The sequence below is a fragment of the Apis mellifera genome, linkage group LG12, assembly GCF_003254395.2.
Source record: "Apis mellifera strain DH4 linkage group LG12, Amel_HAv3.1, whole genome shotgun sequence".
In the NCBI taxonomy this organism is placed as follows: domain Eukaryota; kingdom Metazoa; phylum Arthropoda; class Insecta; order Hymenoptera; family Apidae; genus Apis; species Apis mellifera.
The window spans coordinates 2,330,410-2,355,333 of NC_037649.1; the positions used below are offsets into that span (position 1 = coordinate 2,330,410).

The 24,924-nt window shown below is 23.6% G+C and overlaps 1 protein-coding gene, 1 long non-coding RNA gene and 1 other non-coding gene across 11 annotated transcripts in view; 1 reads left to right on the plus strand and 2 right to left on the minus strand.

Annotated features, from left to right (window-relative positions):
• LOC411812 (serine/threonine-protein kinase Doa) overlaps positions 1-24,924 on the minus strand; it is an 82,158-nt gene that overhangs the window by 29,379 nt on the left and 27,855 nt on the right. For 6 of the 9 annotated variants that reach the window (XM_006559246.3, XM_006559251.3, XM_006559252.3 and 3 more), the window contains one exon: positions 8,420-8,660. In XM_006559246.3, the coding sequence (XP_006559309.1) occupies positions 8,420-8,660 (241 nt within the window). Of the gene's footprint in view, positions 1-8,419; positions 8,661-21,488; positions 21,562-24,924 lie in introns of all 9 variants that reach the window. The other 3 variants (XM_006559255.3, XM_006559254.3, XM_016915501.2) reach the window with 1 other exon arrangement.
• LOC107965350 lies at positions 443-1,833 on the plus strand. Its single transcript, XR_001705204.2, has 3 exons — positions 443-700; positions 819-896; positions 1,532-1,833. It is a non-coding gene; the product is annotated as an uncharacterized LOC107965350 (long non-coding RNA).
• Mir9891 (microRNA 9891) lies at positions 2,402-2,476 on the minus strand. The gene has a single exon (NR_130410.1). It is a non-coding gene; the product is annotated as a microRNA 9891 (primary transcript).

Genomic DNA, 24,924 nt, shown 5'->3' on the forward strand with positions numbered 1-24,924 from the left:
AAAGTTATAAACAATTGAAATTTGCATTAGATGAAATAAGAAGAGAAAATAGAATGCAATTGCAGAGACAAAACAGTCTCACTCTATTTCTATCTTATTTCATTTAACTTCAATTGCTTACAATTCATTTTCATTGCTATACTTCACTTTTATATTTATTTAAATTTCCAAAATCGATTCTCCAATAATAATTCATATAATTAATACCTTGTATAAGAATCCCAATCAATAATTAATATAAAATCAATTTATTAAATAAAGAAAAGCAATCAATAATAATACATAAAAATCTTATTTTTCAAAATTACATTACGAATTCGAATCCAATCAAAATTCGAATCTATTTGCAAGATACTTGATCCCATCGGTAATCAGCTTCCATCGCGATCTCCAATCACATATCCCTACACGTCGCATGCGTGTTTATCGTGGTCGGTAGTACGAGGTTGCCAAATATAACCAAGAAGCGTGAAACGCGTGCGCCACGATCGTCTTGTAAGAGTAGACCGAGCTGGCTTGAGCGGGCTAGTCGTCGTGTGGAGCGTTTAAATGTTAAAGCGAGTGGCCGGTTAACTAATGCTTACTCGCTTGCCGAGCTAGTTCATTTCGTGTCACCACAGTAGCTGCTGCTGTGGCAAAGGGCCAACGGAAACAAGTATACGCGTAGGCGATTCGCCTGTTAGATTTCCTTCTAACTTGGGTAAGTTTCATCCTGATATTCGTCAAATGAAAGAATTAAATCGAGCCAATAATCTTTATCGTGATTTAAGATTTAAATCAAATTAAATTATATTCAATAATAATTTCTCTGACCTAAGATTCATTGGTTCCTGTTCAGCTGCAAAATTAAGCTACATTAGTCGGAAAAATTTGGCGTGTTTGTTGTCATCAAAAAGGTTAGTAGCATTCCAATTCTCATGTTGCTATTTTTTATTTGTTAGAAAATGACAAACGCTTTGAGTATATGATTAATCAATAACAAATCATTCTATATAGAATGTAACACGTTTACTATCATTGATGAAGCATTATTAATTTAGCATTTGATATTCTGTATGTTATTTATCGAGAATGTTTCCATAGTTATTAATAAGAATCGATGAATTATCATTACACATTTATAGTTATGAAAGAAAGTGAAAAATATCGACATCTCTTCGACACTTTACTATCAATGTCGAAATATTATTATTGACAAATAGCATATATATTAAAAATTACGTCGATAAGATAGATTGTAATTTAGTATTACTTTTATAATTTTCATACAACATCAGAGGTTCACTATCAATATTAGTCAGAGCTTGTGAGTGTATTGATAATTTATCTATAAAATTAGAAATAGATGATATTGCATATTATGACTTTATTAATATTTTCTTGATGAATATATTAAAGACTTATGCCAATTGAATGATAAATAATAATAAATAATAATTAATGTCACTGATTTTCTGCTCATGCTGGTTTCAATTTTGTGTAAACATGAAATTATCGAATAATTATTATTATATTGATAATTTTCTCACAGTGCATTTAAAAGCCGTTAGTGCCGCCACCTGACACAGGTAGATGTTATCTATCGAATCTACGACAGACAGCGATGTCAGCTTTCTCATCGACAAACTGCTACAGTACCAAAACAGTAGTTATCGCCACGTGTTGAGGCGGCAGCACTGTTTTTAAGTCCACATTTGACAAAATCACTATATACTTACAGGTTAAGAACTAAGACTAATTTTGTTTTTAAAACATAAATTTTTAAAATAAAAGAGGTTTTAATTATTTCAATTATACAATCAAGTTCATGTAAAATGATAAAAAATAAATTAATTAAATATTAAATTATGAAATTTCCATATCTCAATTTTTCAAGGTTAAAAAATATCTACTAATATTCTATGATATTCTACCATTCATATTAAATATATTAAAAATGCGTATAAAATAATTTTTAATCTACTATCTATTTCCAAAAAGTTTTGTCAGTTATTTATAATAATGCGTTAAATAGATGAGCCTCGCCGAACGTGAATATAAACATACCAAATAAAAAAATCTATCCTATTTCACCATAATCGAAAGAACTTGAACTGACGAAACAATCAAGAAAAGAAAAATCGAAGAATTCCTCTTAATTAACACTTTTGCATCGTTGTCAATCATCGTACACTTGGATTGGATCCACCAAGATTTAGCTATTTACGCTCATCTAAATATTTCATTTCATTCGCTACCTCTGAAATCGATGTGCCATTAGACTCGGGCGTGACGTCGAGTTTCACGTCCAGTTCCCTGCTAGGTTGATTATTGCCACGTTGCACCCAAGCTTCCCATCCCTGTCTGGGCCACCAGGACATCTGGTTTCCAGGGATCAACAAGTTCACCTCCTGTTGAGAGAGCATCGTCGACGACGACGAGGACGAAGCCGAGGGTGGTCCACCATCGGCCAGGCCGCCGCCGCCGCCGCCACGCAAGCACCAGCCTCCAGGATGATCCAGGGTGACAACCGTGTCGTATCTATTTGGGTCGTACGTTCTTAACGATTACGCGACTCTCGTGCCGCTCTCACGGATGCATCTTGCCAAGAGCAACGCGTAAGAATTTCTAAATCCAGGTTCTCTGATCGATTCTGGGTCAACTGTTGGGACGTTTCTCGGGTTACCTTAATCGACGATGCGTAACTGGCACGAAAAATATTATCCTCTGCTGGTAAGATGGTTCTGTTTATCAAAACAGATGTTCTCAAGATAACTATACGAATTATTGTATCAAGTGTACACAGTTTAAGATTATTATTGGTTAGCGAGATTCTTATGTATGTTAAGTTTTTTGACTATTTCTTTAGATCTTTGTATACGAATTGCTTCAGATATATAACAGATATACATATGTATTAAATTTATATATATTTTAGATCTTATCTATCTATTTCTAGATAGGTATTTCAGATATACGACGTATTTCAATCATAGTTGTACACAATTTAGATTTTATCTATATGTGTTCAGGATAGGTATATGAATTATTCCAGATATTCCAGTAATTATTGGCACTTTCGGTCCTATCTATCTGCTTCTTGGATATGTGAATTATTCTGAGTATTCTAGTACATACTTCAATTCTTTCTTAAGTTTAGATTAATTAAATCTCTGATTAGAACATCGATGATATCAATGGTTTTGATTTATTCCATCTGTTCTTAAGTATATGACATATTTAAGTAGTTGTACACATATCACTGAATCAGAAAATTAAGATCTTTTGTGAAAATTCTTCTAGATCTCTGGATTATCGATGACATCAATATCTGATTATTTCCAAAGTACAAATTATCTCAAATATAAAATATATTTAATCAGTTATATTTTATTACATACTTCTTTAACAGAAGTGAAGAACAAGATCCTTTAATATATTAAATCTAAGTTATTTAGATTTCTGGATCATTTATATTACCAATTTGAATGAAATTCTTCTATCTGTTTTCAAGATACGAATCATTCCAATAGTTATACACACTTTACATAACACTCAGATGAGACTCTAAATCATCAATACTACCAGAATTTGTTTCTTCTTCCATACATCTGTTTCCAACGAAATTACTCCAATAGTTGTGCACACTTTAGTATCACCAAATCAATGAGATCCTTTCATGAAACTTAGACCATTCAGATCTCTTCAGAATCATCGATATTAGAAGCCAAAGGTTGCGAATTAATCCAGGGACAACTAGAATAGTTGTACGCACTTCACACTGTGATCAGTGAGATCCTTGGATGGTCGAATCTAGACCATTCCAGATCAGAATCGTCTCCCTTCGTTCGTTCGATCAGAGATTTTCGCGGTCGAATTTGGTTCGGAACCGAGACGAATATAGGATGAAGAATTGCTTGGCCGTGCGCGGGTCTCAGATTCCGGCGAACCGGCTTCTCTGCCGCCGCGTTTCCCGACAAAGATGCGGAGGACGACGGCGTTGCGCTGGCCATCTGGCGCAAACTCGCACTAAAACCGCGGCGAAACCGCGTGACGAGTCCCCCTCGAAAATAGTCGCCGGTCGAAAATAGCCGACGCTGGCTAAGAAAGAAGAATCATCGGCATTTGCTCCGGGTACACGCGTGCTCGCGCTAGTTGCATCGCGGCCTTCTCCAGAGAGGCTGGCTGGCTGGCTGGTTCCTGTGTGCCTCGCGTACCGATTCTCCCCGTTTCTCTTTTCTTCTTCTTCTTCTTCTTCTCCTTCTTCTTCTTCTTGATCTCTTCCTACGTGTCATTTTCTTCTTCTTGCTTCTCTTATTTTTGTTTCATTCCGTTTTCTGTCTTCTTCGATCGATCCGTTTCTCTTTGCTCGTGATGACGTATTTATATCCGTTCGACGACGGTCTATCGAACGAGACGCACGAGGGAAAACACGGATATCCTTGCTTCACAGAGATGGCAAGAGGAGGGAGGATGTTATAGGGATGGAGAGACGGATGATTCATACAATCTATAGTACGTTTTCCTGAATTTTTCTTGGAAATACGAAAAATCTTTTCATATGAAAATTGTGTTGTTTGATATTTTTATTATGATCTTTTTTTATTATGATTATTATTTAATTGCATAGAATATTTCAATATCAATGTAATTTTTTTTAAACGGAATTATACAGTTTTATTATTGCTAGTTATGATTTTCAAGGCAAAATTCAAGCAATGCGTATAATGATTATTTTTAATTAATGTAGTGATTATCTTTATAAATATTGCTAATAAATAAATAAATTTAATTGTTTATATAAAAATAGATATACATAATTTTTATCAATCAAAAAAAATTTTAAAAACAATGTATTGCAATTGTATAATATTTCTAATAAAAATAAATAAGAATAATAAAAAAAATAAATATTATATATATATATATATATATATAGGCTGGAAAGTAAATATATCACGTGACGAGTTGATAAATCAAAAAAATTGAAGATATTTTATTGAAAAATAGTCATTATATATAATATTAAATTTGTCATGGAATAATTGGTATAAATAAAAATATATATTTCCATTTAAAAATATATTGAAAATTATATTGATATTCAAATTTTTTTAAATAAGAAAGGAAAAAACGGAATATTTTATTAAATTTCCGTGATAAAGTCAAACAATTTTCATATAAAATATTTTTCCATATTTTCATTAGTTTAAAAAACAATAATGTACATATATAAATAAATAATGAATATTGTTCAAGTGATAGTTTGAAAATTTGCGAAAGAGTAATGGGAAAAATACTTGATGTTCGACTAATCCTACAAGTTAAAATATGAATAGATTTGATTGAATAATATTAAAGTGAATATCAACTATTTTGTTTTGGAGAAATTATTATATTCTTGCAAAATTTTTATCCCATATATTTTATACACTATTTATTTCATGTCTAAGAATTTATTTTAATTTTTTAAAAGAATTTTTTTTATAAATAAATTATTAATTTATTTATAATAACTATGCTTTTAAAAAATATTAATTAATAAATATAAATATAATTTAATTTTTAATGTTCTAACAAAATATTTATTTATAATATAATTATCTATTATTTCGTAAAAGAATTAACTATATCTAATTAATATCAGAATAACTATATCTAATCAAATTGAATCATTAAATTATAAATCCTATAAAATTGGATAAGATCATTAAAATCTCACAATAATTATAATAAATTATATTTATATTATAGTCATAATAATTAAAATTATTTATAATTAGTTATATTTATAAATTAATAATGTTCGTGTATTTAAGTATGAAAATTAGTTAGTTAATTCTAACATTAAATTTCGATCAGATTTACAAACAATTCTCTACACGTTCATAAATAAAAAAATATAATGAATGATATTGATTTAATTATAGAATAAAGTTATATTTTAGTTATACTTTAATTACTCAGTAAATAATTAAATTTTATTTAAAAAATATAAAAATAATTTACAAATGATAAAATAAAAAGTTGTTTACAAAAATAAAAAAATCATTGATAAAAAAAATTTATTCATTTTTTTATTTATTATTATGACTAAATTTATTTGTCATAATTGTATTTAAAATATAATTTTAAAATATAAATTTAAAATCTGTTTTAATAAATTATTTAATTATATTTAATCTTTGACTAGTGACATGATATTAATTTCATATATCTCGAAATTGACAAATATTTTTTTATTTATCGATTTCCTTATATATTAACTATATATATATAATTGTTTTACTAATATTGGAAATAAAATTTGTGAATTGTTAACTAATTACTTTAAAATACAATTATTATAATTATTTTTTATAAACATAACAATGCAATAAAAATAAATATCAAATTTGAATAATTAAAAATAATGAAACAATGAAAATTTACACGTTTTTTCAATAATATTTTATAATTTTTATTAAATTATGAACAATAAAATTAACAAATATTAAATATTATGAAATAATAAAAATTGAAATAAATATTTAGTCATCTCATTGTATTGTGTATCATTTTGACGTCATGTCACTAGTTGAAGGTTAAACTTAATGAATATCAAATGATTCATGAAGGATATATATTCAGAAATCATGTCAGCAGACAATATCTGTAAATCTGAATCCATTTTCATAGACATGTACTCATAAAATATTCTTGGATATCTGTAGAGAATCCATAGAATCGTAGATATATACGTATAATAAATATATTATAATATGCGACACACGATATAGTATTTCGCATACAATACAAACAATTTATGCAAATTATCTGCAGACGATATCTATAAATCTGTGCATGTTTTTACGAGGGAACTTTTTATTCGTTGCATGTAGTCTACAACTATGATTGCTGCCATTTATCATTGCTCATACTCTTAAACTTTTCATTCTTGTTAGTTGCTAACTATAGAAAATAATAATTACCAAAAATACTTCAGAGAACATTTAAAATCAAATTATCAGCATTAATTATTTTCATTTAATATGCATACAAATTCCTCATTTTTAATCCTTTATCTTTTGAACTTTTTCATTCTAGAATTTAACTATTCAAACATTCGCTTCGAGGATGACAAAAGCTTTCAAAATTAATATAATAAAAAATAAATTATATATTATGTTATAATAATGTGAATTTTATCGAAATATGAAATTTGCGTTTGAAATGGATTTTTACTCTAGAAAATTTAATTTGTCACTAGGATGAAACTAATATAGAAAAAAATTTTTTAAAATATAGGTTTTGAAACTAATATAGAAATAAATTCTTCATTACATATTAATATAATATCACTATCATATTTCGTTGTAACTTCGATATAAATTTTATAAGGATTTGCACTTGGAAACTTTTTCACTTTAGGGAATATAGTTACTTTATAAGTATATTTACTACGGATGAGGATGATGAAAGCTTTCGAAGCTATAGAAATAAGTTTCACGTAATGTTATAATCCAGTATTTCTGTATTAACCTTGAATGAAATTTAAGTTTTATACAGATTTTTTGTAAGATATGTTATAATTTTATAAAAAAAAAAGAAATTTTGAAAAAATGTGTTAAATTATATGTATATATTGTAATTTCCAAATCTAAGATCCTAAATAATATAAAAAATAAATTTGCAACATATCTATTAATTTTCTGAATCTTTGTATGAAATTGCGAATAATAATCAAACTTCTATGATTCAAAAAATTTCAAATCTTTAATTCAGAATATTTATAAGAAAAATACTATTTAAAAAATCGATAATAGAGTCTAATAAATATAAAATGAAAGCTAAATTATTAAAAATAACAATATTTAAAATGTATCATACTAATATTTAACAACACTATAAATTTTTTCAAACGATTAAATCAATAATTGAAAGTGATAAAGAATATTTAAAAATATAAAAAAATTGTCTCTTAAACTAATACAAAATGAAAACACAAACAATAATATCTCCTCAAACTTTCCAAATGTCAAATCAATCGAAAGAGTACCACAGTATCTGCCACTATGCACGATACTCTCAATATATAAGGAATAAAGGGTATCAGGGGATGCAAAACACACGAGGAGCTAAAGAGTTTTCTCTTCAATATCTAGCCCGAGTCGTTCGCGTATATGTGTATATATATATATATACATATGTATATTATTTATATGTATATATATATATATATATATATATATATATATATATATATATATATATATATATATCACGATCACACGATCTATTAAAAATATGTGTCATATCAAACAATATACTAAATGAAATAAGATGCTATACTAAATAAAAATATGTGTCATATCAAACAATATACTAAATGAAATAAGATGCATCATCGAGAATGCAAACGACGTACTTAGACATCGGTTGTCGACACCATTCGACTCACCTGACTTCTTGAGGATGGCGAGCGATGCCTATGCCGGTCCTGGCTGGTCGACGACGAGGCATGATGACGGTAGATCCTTGCACGTCTAGAGGAAGTGGGATGCGCCAGACGATCACGATCGCGATCACGATGACCACCGTGTTGTCGGCCGCTGCTCGGCGATCGGCGATGGCTCCGCTTGTAACGCCTTTCCTGGCTGGTTCCGCGGTCGTGCTGACGCGATCTCAGCACGCGTTCGCCGCTGAAATTTAGATTTATCGCGATCGTTGATGAGATATGGTTGTTTGCGTGCGTCGTCGTTTAATTGGCCGATTGGAGATAAGTAATTTGCAATTGGTAGATGAGTAGAAATTGGAGGAAGCGATTAATGCGATGGTTAATAATGATAATGGCAAGATGGAATGTATAAAGATTGAAGAGAGATGAAAGTTTTTAAACCATCTTTAATTTTTCGTTTTTTTCCCTGTATTTATAGAGGATGCTTGAAATATAGGGGAAGTATATTTCATCTTTACGAGAAGATGGCAAATGAAATAGCAAAGCAAGAATTTCTGTTTGTTTTGCCTGAGTATATATATAGTAATAGGATTCTTTTAAATTATAAAGATACATTTTTGTTAATAATTAATAGTTACTTATTTTTACTATTTCGAAGTCATTATCGTTTTATTATAGTTGAACTTGATATGTTCATTTATTTTCTTTCTCACATGATTCGATTGTGATGTGCTTATTTCGATTGTGAAAATATGTGTTATATAAGGATATCAGATAGTGGAACATTAATAATCATGTTTTTCCTTTTTTTTGCCATTTTCTCGTGGATGAAAAATATAAGATAATAGATTGACTAATTCTATATAAAAATGTACAAATAATATTTTTTTCATTAGAGATTTCGTTTTTGAATAAATTAAGTTTGAAAATTTTCCGAATAAAATTAAATTATATTTGATTGCATATGAATTAAATATTGATAAATTGATTATTCTATATGAAAATGAGTAAAAAATGTAAAATAAATAATTTTACTGCTTTAATTGCTTGTTTTTGAGAATATCAAGAATATCAAAATATAAAAAGGATCGTAATAATTAACGAATTTTTTAAAATTCGATCATTTCGAAAACTAGAACTAGAAAAAAAAATTATTCTATATTTTTTCTTACTTTCACAATGTGAAATTATCCTCTATCGATAAATCATATCAATCGAATTAGCCAATTTTGTTTGTATTTGAAAATTTTTCAAACTTGATTTATTTGAAAATGCAAAAATTGCAAAAATTCTATTTTTGATTTATTTTTTCACTTTTAAAATTAGCTGTTTTAAATTCTCATGTTTTAAATTATGTAATTTTAAAAGTGAAATTCGAATGAATCTTGACTAAGGAAGAATATTAAATGGAATAAAATTTTTTAAATTATTCTTTTACATGAAACAATATTCATGAATACATATTAAAAATATGAAAAGTATAATTTTTATATATAATGTAATTATATATAAAAGAGATTTATAGCATTCATTTTATTTTATTATGCATTCCCAGTTACTATATATATTTACAAGGAGAGTGCATGACCTTCGGATTATCGACTTAATTTAAGTTCAGAACATTGATTTCATTATAAGATTATATTGCTATTTGTATATTTATTCTTATAATAAATCATTTCTTTATTATTTTTCTTTTTTTATAATTATCGTTTTTATACGTGATAAAAAAAAATCTTGTGATTATATTTTTATTTTCTTTTATACATTTATACATTACTTTTTATAATATTTTATAAATTTTTCGTTTATTTCTTATATAGTAAATAAATTTAAAATTCTATATATATATATATATATATATATATATATATATATATAGCAAACAAACGTAGTTTTATGAAAATTTATTTATTATTTATTTTATATTTAATATTTGAATAAATAAAAAGACAAATAAAAAAATTAAAAAAAAAGAAAAATATTTTTATCAAAAAATAATTCAAAATTTGAATTCCAAACTACATTATAAAATTCAAAAAAATCTTAAGTTTATATAATATTATTTATTTAAGTATATTAAGTATTTCGAATACAATCATATTTTCAAACAATAATAAATAAAAATCAATTGAAAAATATTACATCTGGTTTTATTATATTTTTATAAACAGAATAATAAAATATATTCGAATAATAAAGTATTGAATTTTTAGAATTAATAGAAATAATAGAAATAATTAGAAATTTCATTGTCATATTCACATTAAAAAAGAAGTTATAATAAAGAAAACATATTGAAAAAATATTTTATAATATAATTTTAACATAATATTTAATAATATTCAATAATAAAATAACCATTGAAAAAATATATTCGTGATGAAATTTTTTATAAAAATAGATATGAAAAATAAAAATGATATAATTTAGGATATAAAGAATTCCTGTTGTATTTTTTTCGACATTTTATGTTCGCGTATTTAAATTTGACTTTTTAAAAAATTGTTTTTTTTCTCAGTAGTTTTAAATGTGTTTCTTTATGCAGGAAAGTTATTTATGATAGTTTTTTGAAGCATGAAAAAATAAAATGAAAAAATCTATTGATGAAACAAAGCAATTCATATGAAAAAAGTAAAATTTTGATTTTAATTTCAGTTCAATTTTCTCTTCTCCTCTTTATATTTTTAAATTTATATTTCATATTTATACAATACGATTTGATGAAATTATAAATAAGAATAATTTGACATAGCTTGTGAGAAAAAAAATTTATGAAATATAGTTCAATTACATAAAATTATTTGCCATAACAAAATTAATTTCACAATAGATTAAATTAATTGCAAAAAGCAATATTAATAACAAAATTATAATTTTGAGAATAAAAATACTTGGTTAAAAAATTATACGATCTTTACTTTTCCTTTCTCTCTTTTTACTTTAATTCTTAAAAGCATTAAGATGAAAGTGAAATTTCCATCATATTGTATGCAATTAAAATATTAACAGAATATTTAACTGATATTTATACATATCTTTTGAATATTTAGCTTTAGTTTTTTATGTAATTTGAAATTAGAAACTCTGTTATAATTATTCAATATAATCTTTGCTTTCACTCTACCACGCTTACAGTTTGATGATAAAAAAAAGAGAGAAAGGTGATTTTACAATTTTCTGACACACATTTGCACAAAATAATTAGAGAGTTTCTAATAATCTTCAAAGTTAAAACTACAATTAGAATAAACATAAAGAATATTAGATCTAAAAAATACAGATCTAAAAAATAATAAATTTTTTATATGAAAAATTTTATTTGTTATTTGATTTTGATGAAAATAATTGATTTCTTAATATGCAATGCTTATATTATTATTTATTAATTGTTTGTTAGTGATATTATTATTATTACATTTATTCTATAATAATTGTATTAAATTTTTAACTTTCACTTAAGAAATAAACGTTATTCCTTGAAATAATTAAATTTTATATTTATTTTCTCAAATTTTTTTTAATTATCCAAGTAAATAAATTTTGCCCAGATCTATATCGGATTAAAGAAACTGATAAAGCAACCTGAATTACTTTTGGCCGTAATTTACAAGAGATTTTGAAGTTATCTCGATCTGAATGAAACTGTTCGATTTATCACGACCATCTTGTCTTATAAAATGAATCGTAGTCGTTACAAGATGAATTGAAGTGGTTTAACCAGTTCAAGTTTATTTATGACATACAGCTCTTATCGATAAATATCGACTACAGTTGCTGCTTACAGTTTATACTCGACAGTTAAATTGAATTATAAAAGTTTCTTTTGATACATTTATGAACCGATCAAATTAATCCAATTTTTAATTTGATAGATAATTTGTTATAAATGATTATATGAAATATTAAATAAACATTAACAAAGGGAAAAATTACAAAATAAAAATAGAATTAGAATAAATAATTCTTTTTACATTTATTAAAAAAATAATTTTTCATAGTATTTTTAATATATATATAATGAATATATAATAATAATAAATTTATAATTTATAAAATTTAATATAATATATATATAAAATATAATATATATATAATAATATAATATAATTTATAAAATTTATATATAATAATAATAAATTTATATATAAATTATATTTATATAAATAATTGTCAAAGTTGTACATGTCATAGACAATTACTTTGAGTAAAGATTTATATTTTTTAAGGAAATTCTATTTTTGTGTATAAAAAGTTTTAATATGTTTTATATATACATAAATGAAAATTAAATAAACACAAATAATTTAAATTTTCATTTAAAGAAACAATGAAAAAAATAAAAACAAAGAAATATATTAATTACTTCAAAGTCTCCTGAATTCATTTTACTTGAAAAAATTTTAAATAAAAAATATGCAAAAGAAGAATTAATATGGACAGTGAAATTATATTGATGATTCATATCATGATAATTCAAATCAAAAGCAGAATTAATTTGTATAAATTTGTATAAATATATTTTGTAAATAAATTATTATACAAACATGCTAAAGTTATTCTTTTGTGATTTTTTGTAATTCTTTTTTTAAATTAATGATAATAAGTGATAATCATAATACTTTTTACATTTAGTATTATTTTTTTAAAAAACACTACAAATAGATACTTCGTTATTTTAAAAAACATTACATTAAAATAATGTAATTTAAAATATTTAATAAGCAATTTAATTATTAATTTATTTTTCTTTTTTATATATTAATATTCATGCAATGCAATATAATCCTTGTATTTCATATTTTTTTCAAATATTTCTATTTACAAAATTTGAATTATTACTTTATATATTATTTATATTACATATTTTTATAATATTATAAAAAATATAATATAATTATCATTGATTATTTCATCAAAATATTTTTACGATATGGATAAATATGTTGAAAATATTTGTAAAAAATTTTTTTCTAATAAAATAAAACAATTATTAATTATATTCCAAATAATATAACAAATATGAAAAATTATTATTTTAACACGATAATATGAAAAAAACGTAATAATGTACAAATATCACAGAAGTATCCAATTAAATAAAAAAAATATATTTAAAATTACTATTTATATATATTTAAAATTATATATTAATAAAAACAAACATTAAATTCATTTTCTGTAAATACATATCTATTTACTTTATAATATTATTCTCTGATAATTATTCTAATAGTTTGAAAATAAAAATGGATTGAAAGCTGGATACTTTTTTTTTTTATGACCGGTTATACATTAAATGAAACGATTAAATTTATCGTTGGGATGCGGTTCTCCAAACAGCTTAAATATAGCGCGTATTTGATTTAAAACGGAACTGACTGAGAATCAGGCGTAGCCTGCGTGCAGTAGACGAAATGTACACGGAACGTGTCAGAGCAACAGCGAGTTGACCTACTTCAGCTGTCTGCCTTCAAATAGACCATTTCACTTAAGAGTATTTCGCTGACGTATTTCGCAACGTCTTGATCGAGTGGACCACGGAAGATATCTCAATTTCAAGGTTAAACATACGTGCTGCGTTGTAAAACCTTGCTTCGAGTATCTTTAAAAGGTTGAATATATACATAATAGTCTTCTCACACTAAAAGAACATCGTAATCTTCTAAGCTTTTAATCTTCTGCTTTTTTTTCTGAAATCTGATCCTAATAAAGTGAAGTCTTATATTTTAATAGGAGTAAAATGAAATTTTCTTTAGTTTCAATAATAGGATAATAGAATTAAGAGAAATTAGAATTAAGAAATAATATTTAAACTATTAACGTAAATATATTATTATTGTAATATTTATTTCTATTTGTTTATTATTTGTTATTTCATTTGTAATAAAGTAAAATAATAGTAATACTATTTAATATTTTTAGTAAATTCTATTTATATTTATAATATTATTGAAATTTTTAATTTGTATCTTTATTACATTATATTTATTTATTTATATGCAAATGATAGAATAAAAATAAATATATTTATTATTTTTGACTAGAAATCAAGATTAGTTTAATATGCATTTTCATATATTATTATAGAAATTATTAAAATAAAACTAATTTCATAAGAATAATAAAATTTCATAAAAATATTTATTATATTTCCAACAAAATAATAATATTTTCAATTTAAGACTATTAACTAGAGTATTAGATTAACTAAAACTAACTATTTACAACAATTATTTTTTTTCATAATTATTCTAATAAATACATTAATTACAAAAATAAAAAATCTGAAATCAATTAATTTCATTATATAAAATCTATTATTTTTAAGAAATTTCCTAGTAACATAATTTTCAAACAATAAATCGAATTGAAAAGCACTATGAAACAAAAAAGGTTCGAAAATTCATGCTGATGATTCACGAAGGAAGTTGTCAAGATTTTTAATCGAACAAAATCGTGGCCTTCGACTGAACAATACCTTCTTCCCAAAGGAAAGAAAAAAATATGAGATAAAAAAGATTTATCAATATCAAAATTATTGAATAAAAATTGTCTGGATTTTTATCAAATTAAATTTAATAATATTATTATAAATTATAATCGATAAATCTTTATTAATCTCTTACATTTTTATAAAATTTTTCTATTATTATCTTATATATTTCTTTTTTTTTGATTATAATATTATATTGACACGAAATATATTTATTTATTGTATTTTTAATTTTAATTGTGAAAAAAAAAACAGTTATAAAAACAGTGATAACAATATAAAAGATTTCAATAATTAAGAAAAAAAATTCATAAATCGTTAAATAATTAAAAATTACAATTTCTTTTAATCGATCTAACAATATTTTCTAAAAAATAATTAATGAAAATTTTCTTTCCCTTCTTTCCTTTGAGTTAACTCTCTCTCTCTCTCTCTCTCTCTCTCTCTCTCTCTCTCTCTCTCTCTCTCTCTCTCTCTCTCTCTCTCTCTCTCTCATTCACTCACTCACTCACTCACTCACTCACTCACTCTCCCTCTCTAAAACAAAGACTTGGGAATTGAAATATTTTTATATGAAAATATTATTTTACTTGATATCTATATGAAATAAATATTTATTATTTACATTTGGATTCGATATAAATATTTATATTTCATTTGAATATAACACAATAAATATCTAAATGATTTGTTTCTACTTTGCTTATTTACAATTAATATATATATTAATGTATTAATATATAAATGTAATGATATTATATATTAATATAATATATTATATAATTTAAATATATTATAAAATTACTATTATTGAAATTTATATTTGAAATATAGCAATATGCCCGATTAATTGCGATATAATTTTCATCAATTCCTGAAATTAAAAATAAAAAAAAAAATTCTGAGGCATGTATATCTTCTTTAGAAACATGAACATAATTTTCTATTTCATTTATAAAAAATTTTCGATGTAAACTAAGCGAATAAAAAAGAAAAAAACCAACAATTCTTATACCTAGATAATTGACACAGTCCTACAACATTTAATCGACCAGTATTATGCTACATTCTTCTACCATTTTCTATCATCTATTATTTTATTTTATTTCGTTCAAAATAATATGAATCAATTTAAAACATATGTATGAATTACTATTTCTTTATGCAATCATTATTTAAAAAAAAAAAAAAATATTAGAAACATTTATCTCTATCTATCTATCTTTCAACATTTTTCTATTTCCTTCAACCTTATGTACACATTCAGTATATTCCCATACAAAATCATCCCAAACAATCCCATCGAGCGATTCAATCAGCTGATACGAACCACAAACAAATCTTGGCGTACGGATGCAATCGTTCAACAATTACCGCTTCTCGATCTTCAAAGAATTGGCGCACACGATTCTACTTCGAAAGTATCGAACGAATCTTTCAACGAAAAACAAAACCGTATCGAAAGGAAGGAAAGATCAAAGAGGCGCGCACAACAACTAAACCCGTTGGGGAAGTTGGTCTCGATGTAAATCACTCTGTGACGAGCGTACGGAAGAGGAAGAATCGCGTGGCATCGCGACAGAACGTTCTTGCGCCAATAAGGAATCGGCGAGTAGTTGTGAATACGGCTCGCTCGCTTTCGGTTTCTGCTTCGGGTTCGTGCGTTGGAACACTTCCAACAATTCTTCGAAACGGCGACCAGGGGGAACGGTGGAATTGATAGCGCAATTCGGTGTGTATCCTTTTCGAAGGATCCATCGCGCTAAAGAGGTCATAGGATTATGCGCAAAGGCCGCCCTTTTACCCGCAACGCCGCCCACCACCAGACACTTCATCCCCTCTGTACCGCGCATGCCAAAATATAAAGGAAGACAATGTGATGGTATTCGAATATCGAGGATTTAAAAATACTCGAATATTCTCTTCGAAACAAAGAGTAATCTGGATAATGGTGTTTAAAATGAGAAATAAAGATGTTTGCATTTAAATATTTCCACTATTTGAAACGGAGCGATGATAAGTGATTTCGATGATTATTTTGATCTTTTTTTTTTTTTTTTAAATTTGAATTAATTCAAGTGAATATTTTTTTCGTTATATTCGATGGAATATTTAAATATTATTTTTATGAAATTCTAAAATTACACGATTATTGAAATTTGCATTTATATTAATTAAAAAATATAAATATAAATATTTTTGCAACGAATGTTTTTGTTTTCTTTTATTATACCTTTTTATTTATTTCGTTTTTAAGTTAGGTTTATTAGATTTTACGTTTCTTATTGACTATTAAATATTTATTTCAAAATAATATTTGAAATAATCAAAAAACAAATTTAGAAATATAAAATATCTCAACAAAATAATTTCATTTGCTATACTTTAAATAAATTTTTCCCTATAAATATTTATCACAATAAATAAATTTTTAAAACTATTTCAGTGAATAATTTCATTTATTATATTTTAGATAAATAATTTCCGTAGATATATTTATTATTACGATTTGAAATAAACTTTCAAATTCTATTTTATTTTTATAAAATTATTATAATATTATTATAATTATATTCAATATTTTTTGTTTAAAAAATATTCAATACTCGTAGCAAATAAGTTTTTTAGAATTTTTTTTGGTGATTTTTAATCGTTTCGCGTGAGAAAGTCTAGCGTGTTTATAGTCCTTTCTTATACAAAAAATTACCAGCGTAGACTTGGGAATATGACAAGGTTAACGTGTAGGCGGATTTGACAACGTTGAGGGTGGATTGGATCGATTGGCGCAAGTTGCAGAAGTTCTTTTCAACTTATCTTTATTGGAGCAGAATTCTAGAAAAAGGTAATTTCTTTTTTTAAATCGAAAAGTTTCGGAAAAAATAGTTAATTTGTTAATAATGAAAAAATTTTGCAAATAAATGATTTTTTAAGAATTTTTTTTCTAAGAATATATGAAATATACAATGATCAATAATTAGTTTTAATAATCCTAGATATAAATTAAGTAAATTATTAAGTAAATCCAATTTTTTTCCAAGTTTTAAAGCGTAGATTGGTAATATTATTCTTGGTTATTTTGAAAATAAAGATTTTTTTTGGCACGTAACCATGATAAATACAAGAAGTCAAAAATAAGCTTAATGCTGTTTTATTAACAGATTCTACATAAATAGAAAAATAACCCCACGTGACCTATATACAAGGTGAGTCATGTAACGTGGTCATTTTAAATAACTTATAAATTATTTGTTGTGTGAAAAGATATTTCATAAAAAGATTGCATGGCACAGAAAAAGTTATAATTTTGTTTCTTTTACGTCATAAATCGATAAATTATAGAAATTTATATGTTTAAATGTAAAATGTAAAAAATTATCAAGATCGACTAGCATTTTATTTCAATGTTTCATAAATAATAAAAAAAAATTGTTTCATCATTGTAATCTAAAGTTAAGAATAATAAAACGACATTTATTTACTTAAAAAATATACAAGAAAAATGATTTGCTATTTTTAAATCTTTTGTAAGAAATTCTTTTAGAACATATGAAAATTAACTTTGTTTTTTTAAATAATAATATTTTTATTTTTTAATAATTAAAAAACTATTAAAAATTAAAACAGATTGATATTTCCTTTAAAAATTTACAAAACCATTTATTACACATTAAATTAAAAAAATTATTGGATTTTGAATTTTATAAAATTTAATAAATCTCCATCAGTTGTTAAAAATATACATTAAAAAAAATTAATCTTCATATATTCTTTATGTCTATTTGCAAAAAAATTAATAAAATCAAATTATTTATCTGCTATTAAGTCATGCAACATTGAATATTAAATAATTTTTTTTCACAACAAATAATTAGTTGAAATAATCATGTTATTTGTTAATCATGTTAATTATAACATAAATATATGTTATTTCAATTAAATAATTATATTTCTAAAATTTTTAATATTTTTAACGTTAAATAAGACAAAATATTAAGAATCATAAATCTATTAAATGATTTTAGTCACAGATGTTACAACAAATTTTTTTGAAATAAATAAAATTATTGAAAATAAAAATTTATTTTTTTGAATCTATCATTGTTTGGAAGAGAATTTCACTAGCAGAAATTATTTATATTGCAAATTATTCATATTGTTACTTTATTATCATTCGATGAATGACTGCTGATTTCTCATCATTTGAAATGATAATTACTATTTATCTACGATGTTATGCTCTTATTACGATGCAATTTATCTGTCGATTATAGTACATAATAAAGATATGAATAAAAGAAGATCACACATTTATAACATATAATCATAAGTATATAGAATGTTAATATTATTGTGGAATATTTTTTTGATTTTTGAAATAATACAAACAAAACAAATATAAAATCAATCAATCAAAAATATAAAAAACATTGGTATAGGAAAATGACGATTGATATTTATTTATTAAGTTAAACAATACAACTAAGCTCGAAATAATTTTATATATATATATGTATCATATATATGTAAAAATAAATAAATAAATAAATAAAAAAAGAATAAATTTTTTTCATTTTAGGCTTTATTTGAGAAAATTTGCTAAATATAAGCCAATCCCTGATTAAATATGAATGAATTATTGATAAATTCCATAAAAATATAGAATAAAAATCTTTATATTTCTATTCTTTAAAAAATCAAAAATGAATAAAAGTAATCAAATATTCATGTATTCGACGAATCTTCAAAATCTTGAAATGGAAAAATATAGTTTATATTTTTTATTTATTTTGTACGTAAAATAATCTTTTATTAATAATCCACAATTTTCTGTGTTTGATATTTTCTTAGTTTCTAAATTTCATTTTTCAACAAATAAAACGTTAAATGAAAAAATTATATATATTTTTAATATATTTTTAATATTAAATATATTTTTTTCTAATATTTCTGTTATATATACTGCTATATATAGAATCATGTTTTACCTACTTATACTACCATGTATACTACTATGTATACTACTATGTATGCATAATGAAGTTAATCTTGATGATTCATGATCAGCTGATATTAGTAAGATCAATGTTAAATTCTTTATGCTATGCTATATTGACTATACTATGTTAACTGATTAAAATTATATTACTTATCTTTATTATTTCATTTGATTTATGATCAAAAGAAAAAAATTTTGCATAATGTTTTATGTTAATTTATAGACATAATTTATATCTCACATTATTATATACACGATATATTTATAAGATAAAGAAAATATATGCTACTAAAAGGAATTATTGATAAATCATTTATTATGAATAAATTATTCTATATTTTTCTATTTTATATTAAGACATAATTTTTAATTGGTTTTCCACATTGAAAATTTAATAAAAAAAATTATATAAATGACCATATTCAACGATGAGTGAATTATATAAAGATTTTTGTTAATTGAAAAGCTTTAATTTCTTTTCTATATTTTACTTAACTTCAGTTTTTAACATTTAAAAAAGTTTATTATTATATTTTCATATTATATTTTTTTGAATATAATATGAATATAATATTCATTTATATTTCAAATATAAAATATTATATTTTACATGATATTTAAAACAAAATATTCGAATATCTAATTTTTAACAGTTTTAATTAAAACACAATATGTTCATTACGAAAATATCAAAATTCAATACAGACATTGAAAAATATTGTACTAATTTATTTGTTACAACTTATCCTTATAAATCTTCTAAATAATTTTTACAGCTGTTTTTTCTAACATACGCGGAAGAACTTTGCTATTTCTTATCAAACATATATCAAACATATCTACAAAGTGCTAATAGTCATAAATTACTTAATATGTTTTATATATTTCGTTCATTCTTTTGTAAGATATCCTTCAGATATAGCATATGTTTTTTCAATAATTAATAAGTTTTGCAGAATTATATTTGGAACTAATTGATATAATCATTTGCAAAAATATTCGAGTACTAATGCTACTAGTTTCTATATTCTATATCTGGAATAAATAAATATATAAATCATTAAAAATGTTTTATACTATATTAAAGTATAATACAAAAATATCAGAAAATAAAAAAATTATTACTACATTATTACTATAAAATTTTAAACGTTTATTTAAATTTTTTAAAAATATTAGGAAAAAGTAAATTTTCATGTTATAAAAATATTTAAATATTTAAAAAATTTAAAAGAACTAAAATAAAAGATAAAAATTATAAAAGATAAAAATTATTTTGTTAATAATTACCTTTTTATTTAGATGAACTTATTATTTTCTTTTAATAATGTAAATAATAATTTATGCTAACACAAGTTTCTTATTTTCTAATATCTACATAAATACTAACTATATATATATATATACATTAATATAATTCAAAACGCTTTTATTAATTTATTTATATTTATTCTAGATGAAACATAAAAGTCAAAATTATATCAATATATTAAATATTTTTAGAAATAATTGTTATATTATCGATTATACATCATTGTGACAGGAGTTGTTAATATTCCAACTGTTGGATCATATCATACCTTTGTATCCAAGAAGAATGACATATGGCAGCGTACAGCACCGGCATCCTTTAACTTCCGTCCGTCTTATCACCTGAATTACAATTGAACAGTTTCGTGATGGTTGGCGACGTATCGATGTTAAATCAACACTCTTCGACGTATCGAAGAATAAATTTACTATTCATAGAGAGTAATAGCTTTTGATTTTTATTCTTTATGTTCATAAAAATTGTAATTCGAAATGGAAAAGTTGCTTTGAGTGGCCAATGTTTGTGGAACAAAATATGATTTATACATGCGAAAAATGATTCTTCGTGTGTATTACACGTATTCGTTTCAGTTACAGTTGCTATATTTAAGTTTCCATTAGTCCTAGTTCTATTGACACATGGTTCGAGGAAATGTTTATTTTAAATGATTTTAACTTCCTGTTGTTGTTGTTCTTTTTTTTTTTTATTACTAATTGGAATGGAAATTAAATATTGAATAGAAAGAAATTAATATGAATATAAATCACGAAAAAAAAATATTGATATGTATATAATGATATAATTATAGAAAATTATTAGGATTTTGATAATTTGTTTTAAGCAATTGAGTTTCTATCTTTTTCTTTTTCATCAAATTAAATTAAAAATTAATATTATTCGATTTAATTATTGAATCACAAGATACAAATTTGACAATATTATGTTTCTTTTAATTGAATAAATATTTTTTAAATAAAAATTTGTTAAATTAATAAATAATGAATTGTATCATTGAATCATTTTTATTAATAATTTTTCAATTTTAATTTGTAAGAATCGAAAATTTAGATTAACATCAAACTGTCTCTTATATAACTATAGAATTCCTTAAAAATTATTTTTTAATCATCATATAAGTAACTTCTTTTCTAAATATATCTTCATAATTGCCTTAATTCTAAAAATTAGTAATATACATTTAAAAAAAACAGAAAGAAAATTTAATTGAATTGCTAAAATGAACGAAAAAAATATAATTGACAAAATATTTTATTTTATGACAAGAAAAATTTATGATTCTTTTTATTTTCTTGTTTCATGAAAAATATGCAATACATTAAAGATTCATAGATTTATTTAGACCTTAAAATGAATGTTGCAATTTCATTGAATTAATTAACCAATTAGAAATAATTTCTTAACACATGGAAATATATGAGTCATTAAATATATTGTAATATCCAACGTGTTTTTCTAATTTAGATAATATCTTTTTGAGAAAGAACAAACTAAGAAATGTTATTTCTTATTCACAAACTTTGGATTCCTATCTTTTTATTTTTAAAAAAACTTGGAGAGTTAAGAATAATGCATTTTTCATTAATATGTGTGCTTTAAAATCATAGAAATTTTTATTTACTTCTGTGTAATAATAAAGCTGATTAAATTCTCAATAAAATTTTAGTTTTATAATAAAGATTTTTATTTATAATAATACTAAAATATATATTAACAATTATTTATTCTCACGATTGTACTTCATCAGATATTGTATCTTATTCCCAATGCATTCAACGTTTGCTATAAACTTGGAATAAAATTTTTTTAATTATATAGCGTTGAATTGTTTAATTTTTGAATTATGAAATTAATTGAAAGAAATACGAAATTAGAAAATATTCATAACTGTAAAAGTTGCGTGTTTGTTAAAAGAAAAAATTCATACTATGAATAATTTGAATATTTTTAAAATAAGATCCAGTTTCTTTTGCAATTGCATTAAAGTAATTTAAAATTAAATTTAAGATTTTAATTTGACTAATTATATTATATATTATAATAGCTATGATATGTTATATATTAATGATAGGTTGAATAAGAACAGCTATGAAATTAGATATTACATCGAATAAATAAGTATCTTACAATCAGTCATGTATATCATATATGAATTGCACATATGCGATTATGTAAGAAAGAAGCACATAAAATAAAAAATAATACAAAATAAATGCAGCATATAAAATAGCATCAAATTTATTAATTAGATAAATTTACTAAGATAACTCGCTTAATAAAAAGATAGATATATATATTCTGAAAACATTCTGGAAGCATTATCACATTTTTTGATTTTTATTGAAAATGAGAAAAAATAAGTTTAAATTAAATTAAGTTAATTAAGTTAAATTATAAAAAAAATCAAAAAATGGATATTACGTATATCTTTTTGTTTTCCATTACATTGCAAAACAGATTTTATTTCATTTTGTGTAAAATGATAGATCTTGTAATGAGATATTTTTATATATTTGATAAAAAAAATAATAATAGAAAGAATAATAATTCGATGATGTATATGATAATAATTAGATGATAAATAGAAGAAATATTCAAAGATTAAAGATCCACAGATTCAGATTATATTTATTTAACTATTAATTATAGCGACTTCATACAATTCAAAATTATTTATAATTCAAAAATATTTAGAGGTCTGCTGGAAAGATATTAAATGGAAATTTAGAAATGCAAGAAATGCAAGAATTTTTTATTCTTTATCATTCCTCGGTAATTGAAAAAGTACTCATGATGCAATCATAATTAATTAAATCTATTACAGACTATCAAGAAATATCTATATAAGTTTACGTAAAAATATAATAAAGAAAATTTTTCTAATTTTTTGCAATTTTTTTACACAAAACTATTAATATATTTACTTTTCTGTTGGATGTTTTAAAGTATATATCTTATCCATAGATATAATAGTATATAGATATAATTGATGTAAAGTTAGTTATACTAGCTATTTGAACAGTTGGCAACAATTTATAAATTATATTCGTCAACGATATAGATTGAAGACAGTTAAAAACAATGAAAGAACAAGAATTAGTTATCGAACACTTTTTAATGTTAATAATGTTCATGAATATTCGCTAATGAATATTTCAATATAACACCTTGTTTTTTTGATGCTCGTATGACCTTGGCTTAAATAAAAAGAGCATTTGACTTTTCCTGCTGCAATATATAAAAAAACGTAGATTCGTTTAGTCGAATTAATTTCAAGAAATGGTGGGAATGTATGTCTGCGTCTATTACAGGCATTATTATTATTGTACATCTAAATTGAAATAACTCGAGCATTGTATTTTCTATTTAGAAAATAATACATAGATATGTCATGAAAGACTTTTGCTATTCAATGAGTGAAATCTATAACAGAAACTAATTGTCATACGGAACAACGATTAAAAAGTTTTAAAATTAAACGAATTGTTTCCTTTAGCGATAAGGAAATTGGAATAAAACTATACATACGAAATGAGCAAAAAAAGAAAACGAGGAATTTGAAAAAAAAATAAATTTGCATGACTTGAAGAAGCTTTCTCTTATTCGGATTTTAAGGCTTTTGTAATAAACAATTTTTGTTAGATATATAAAGATAACTTTCCTAAAAGGGGAATACGAATCATTAA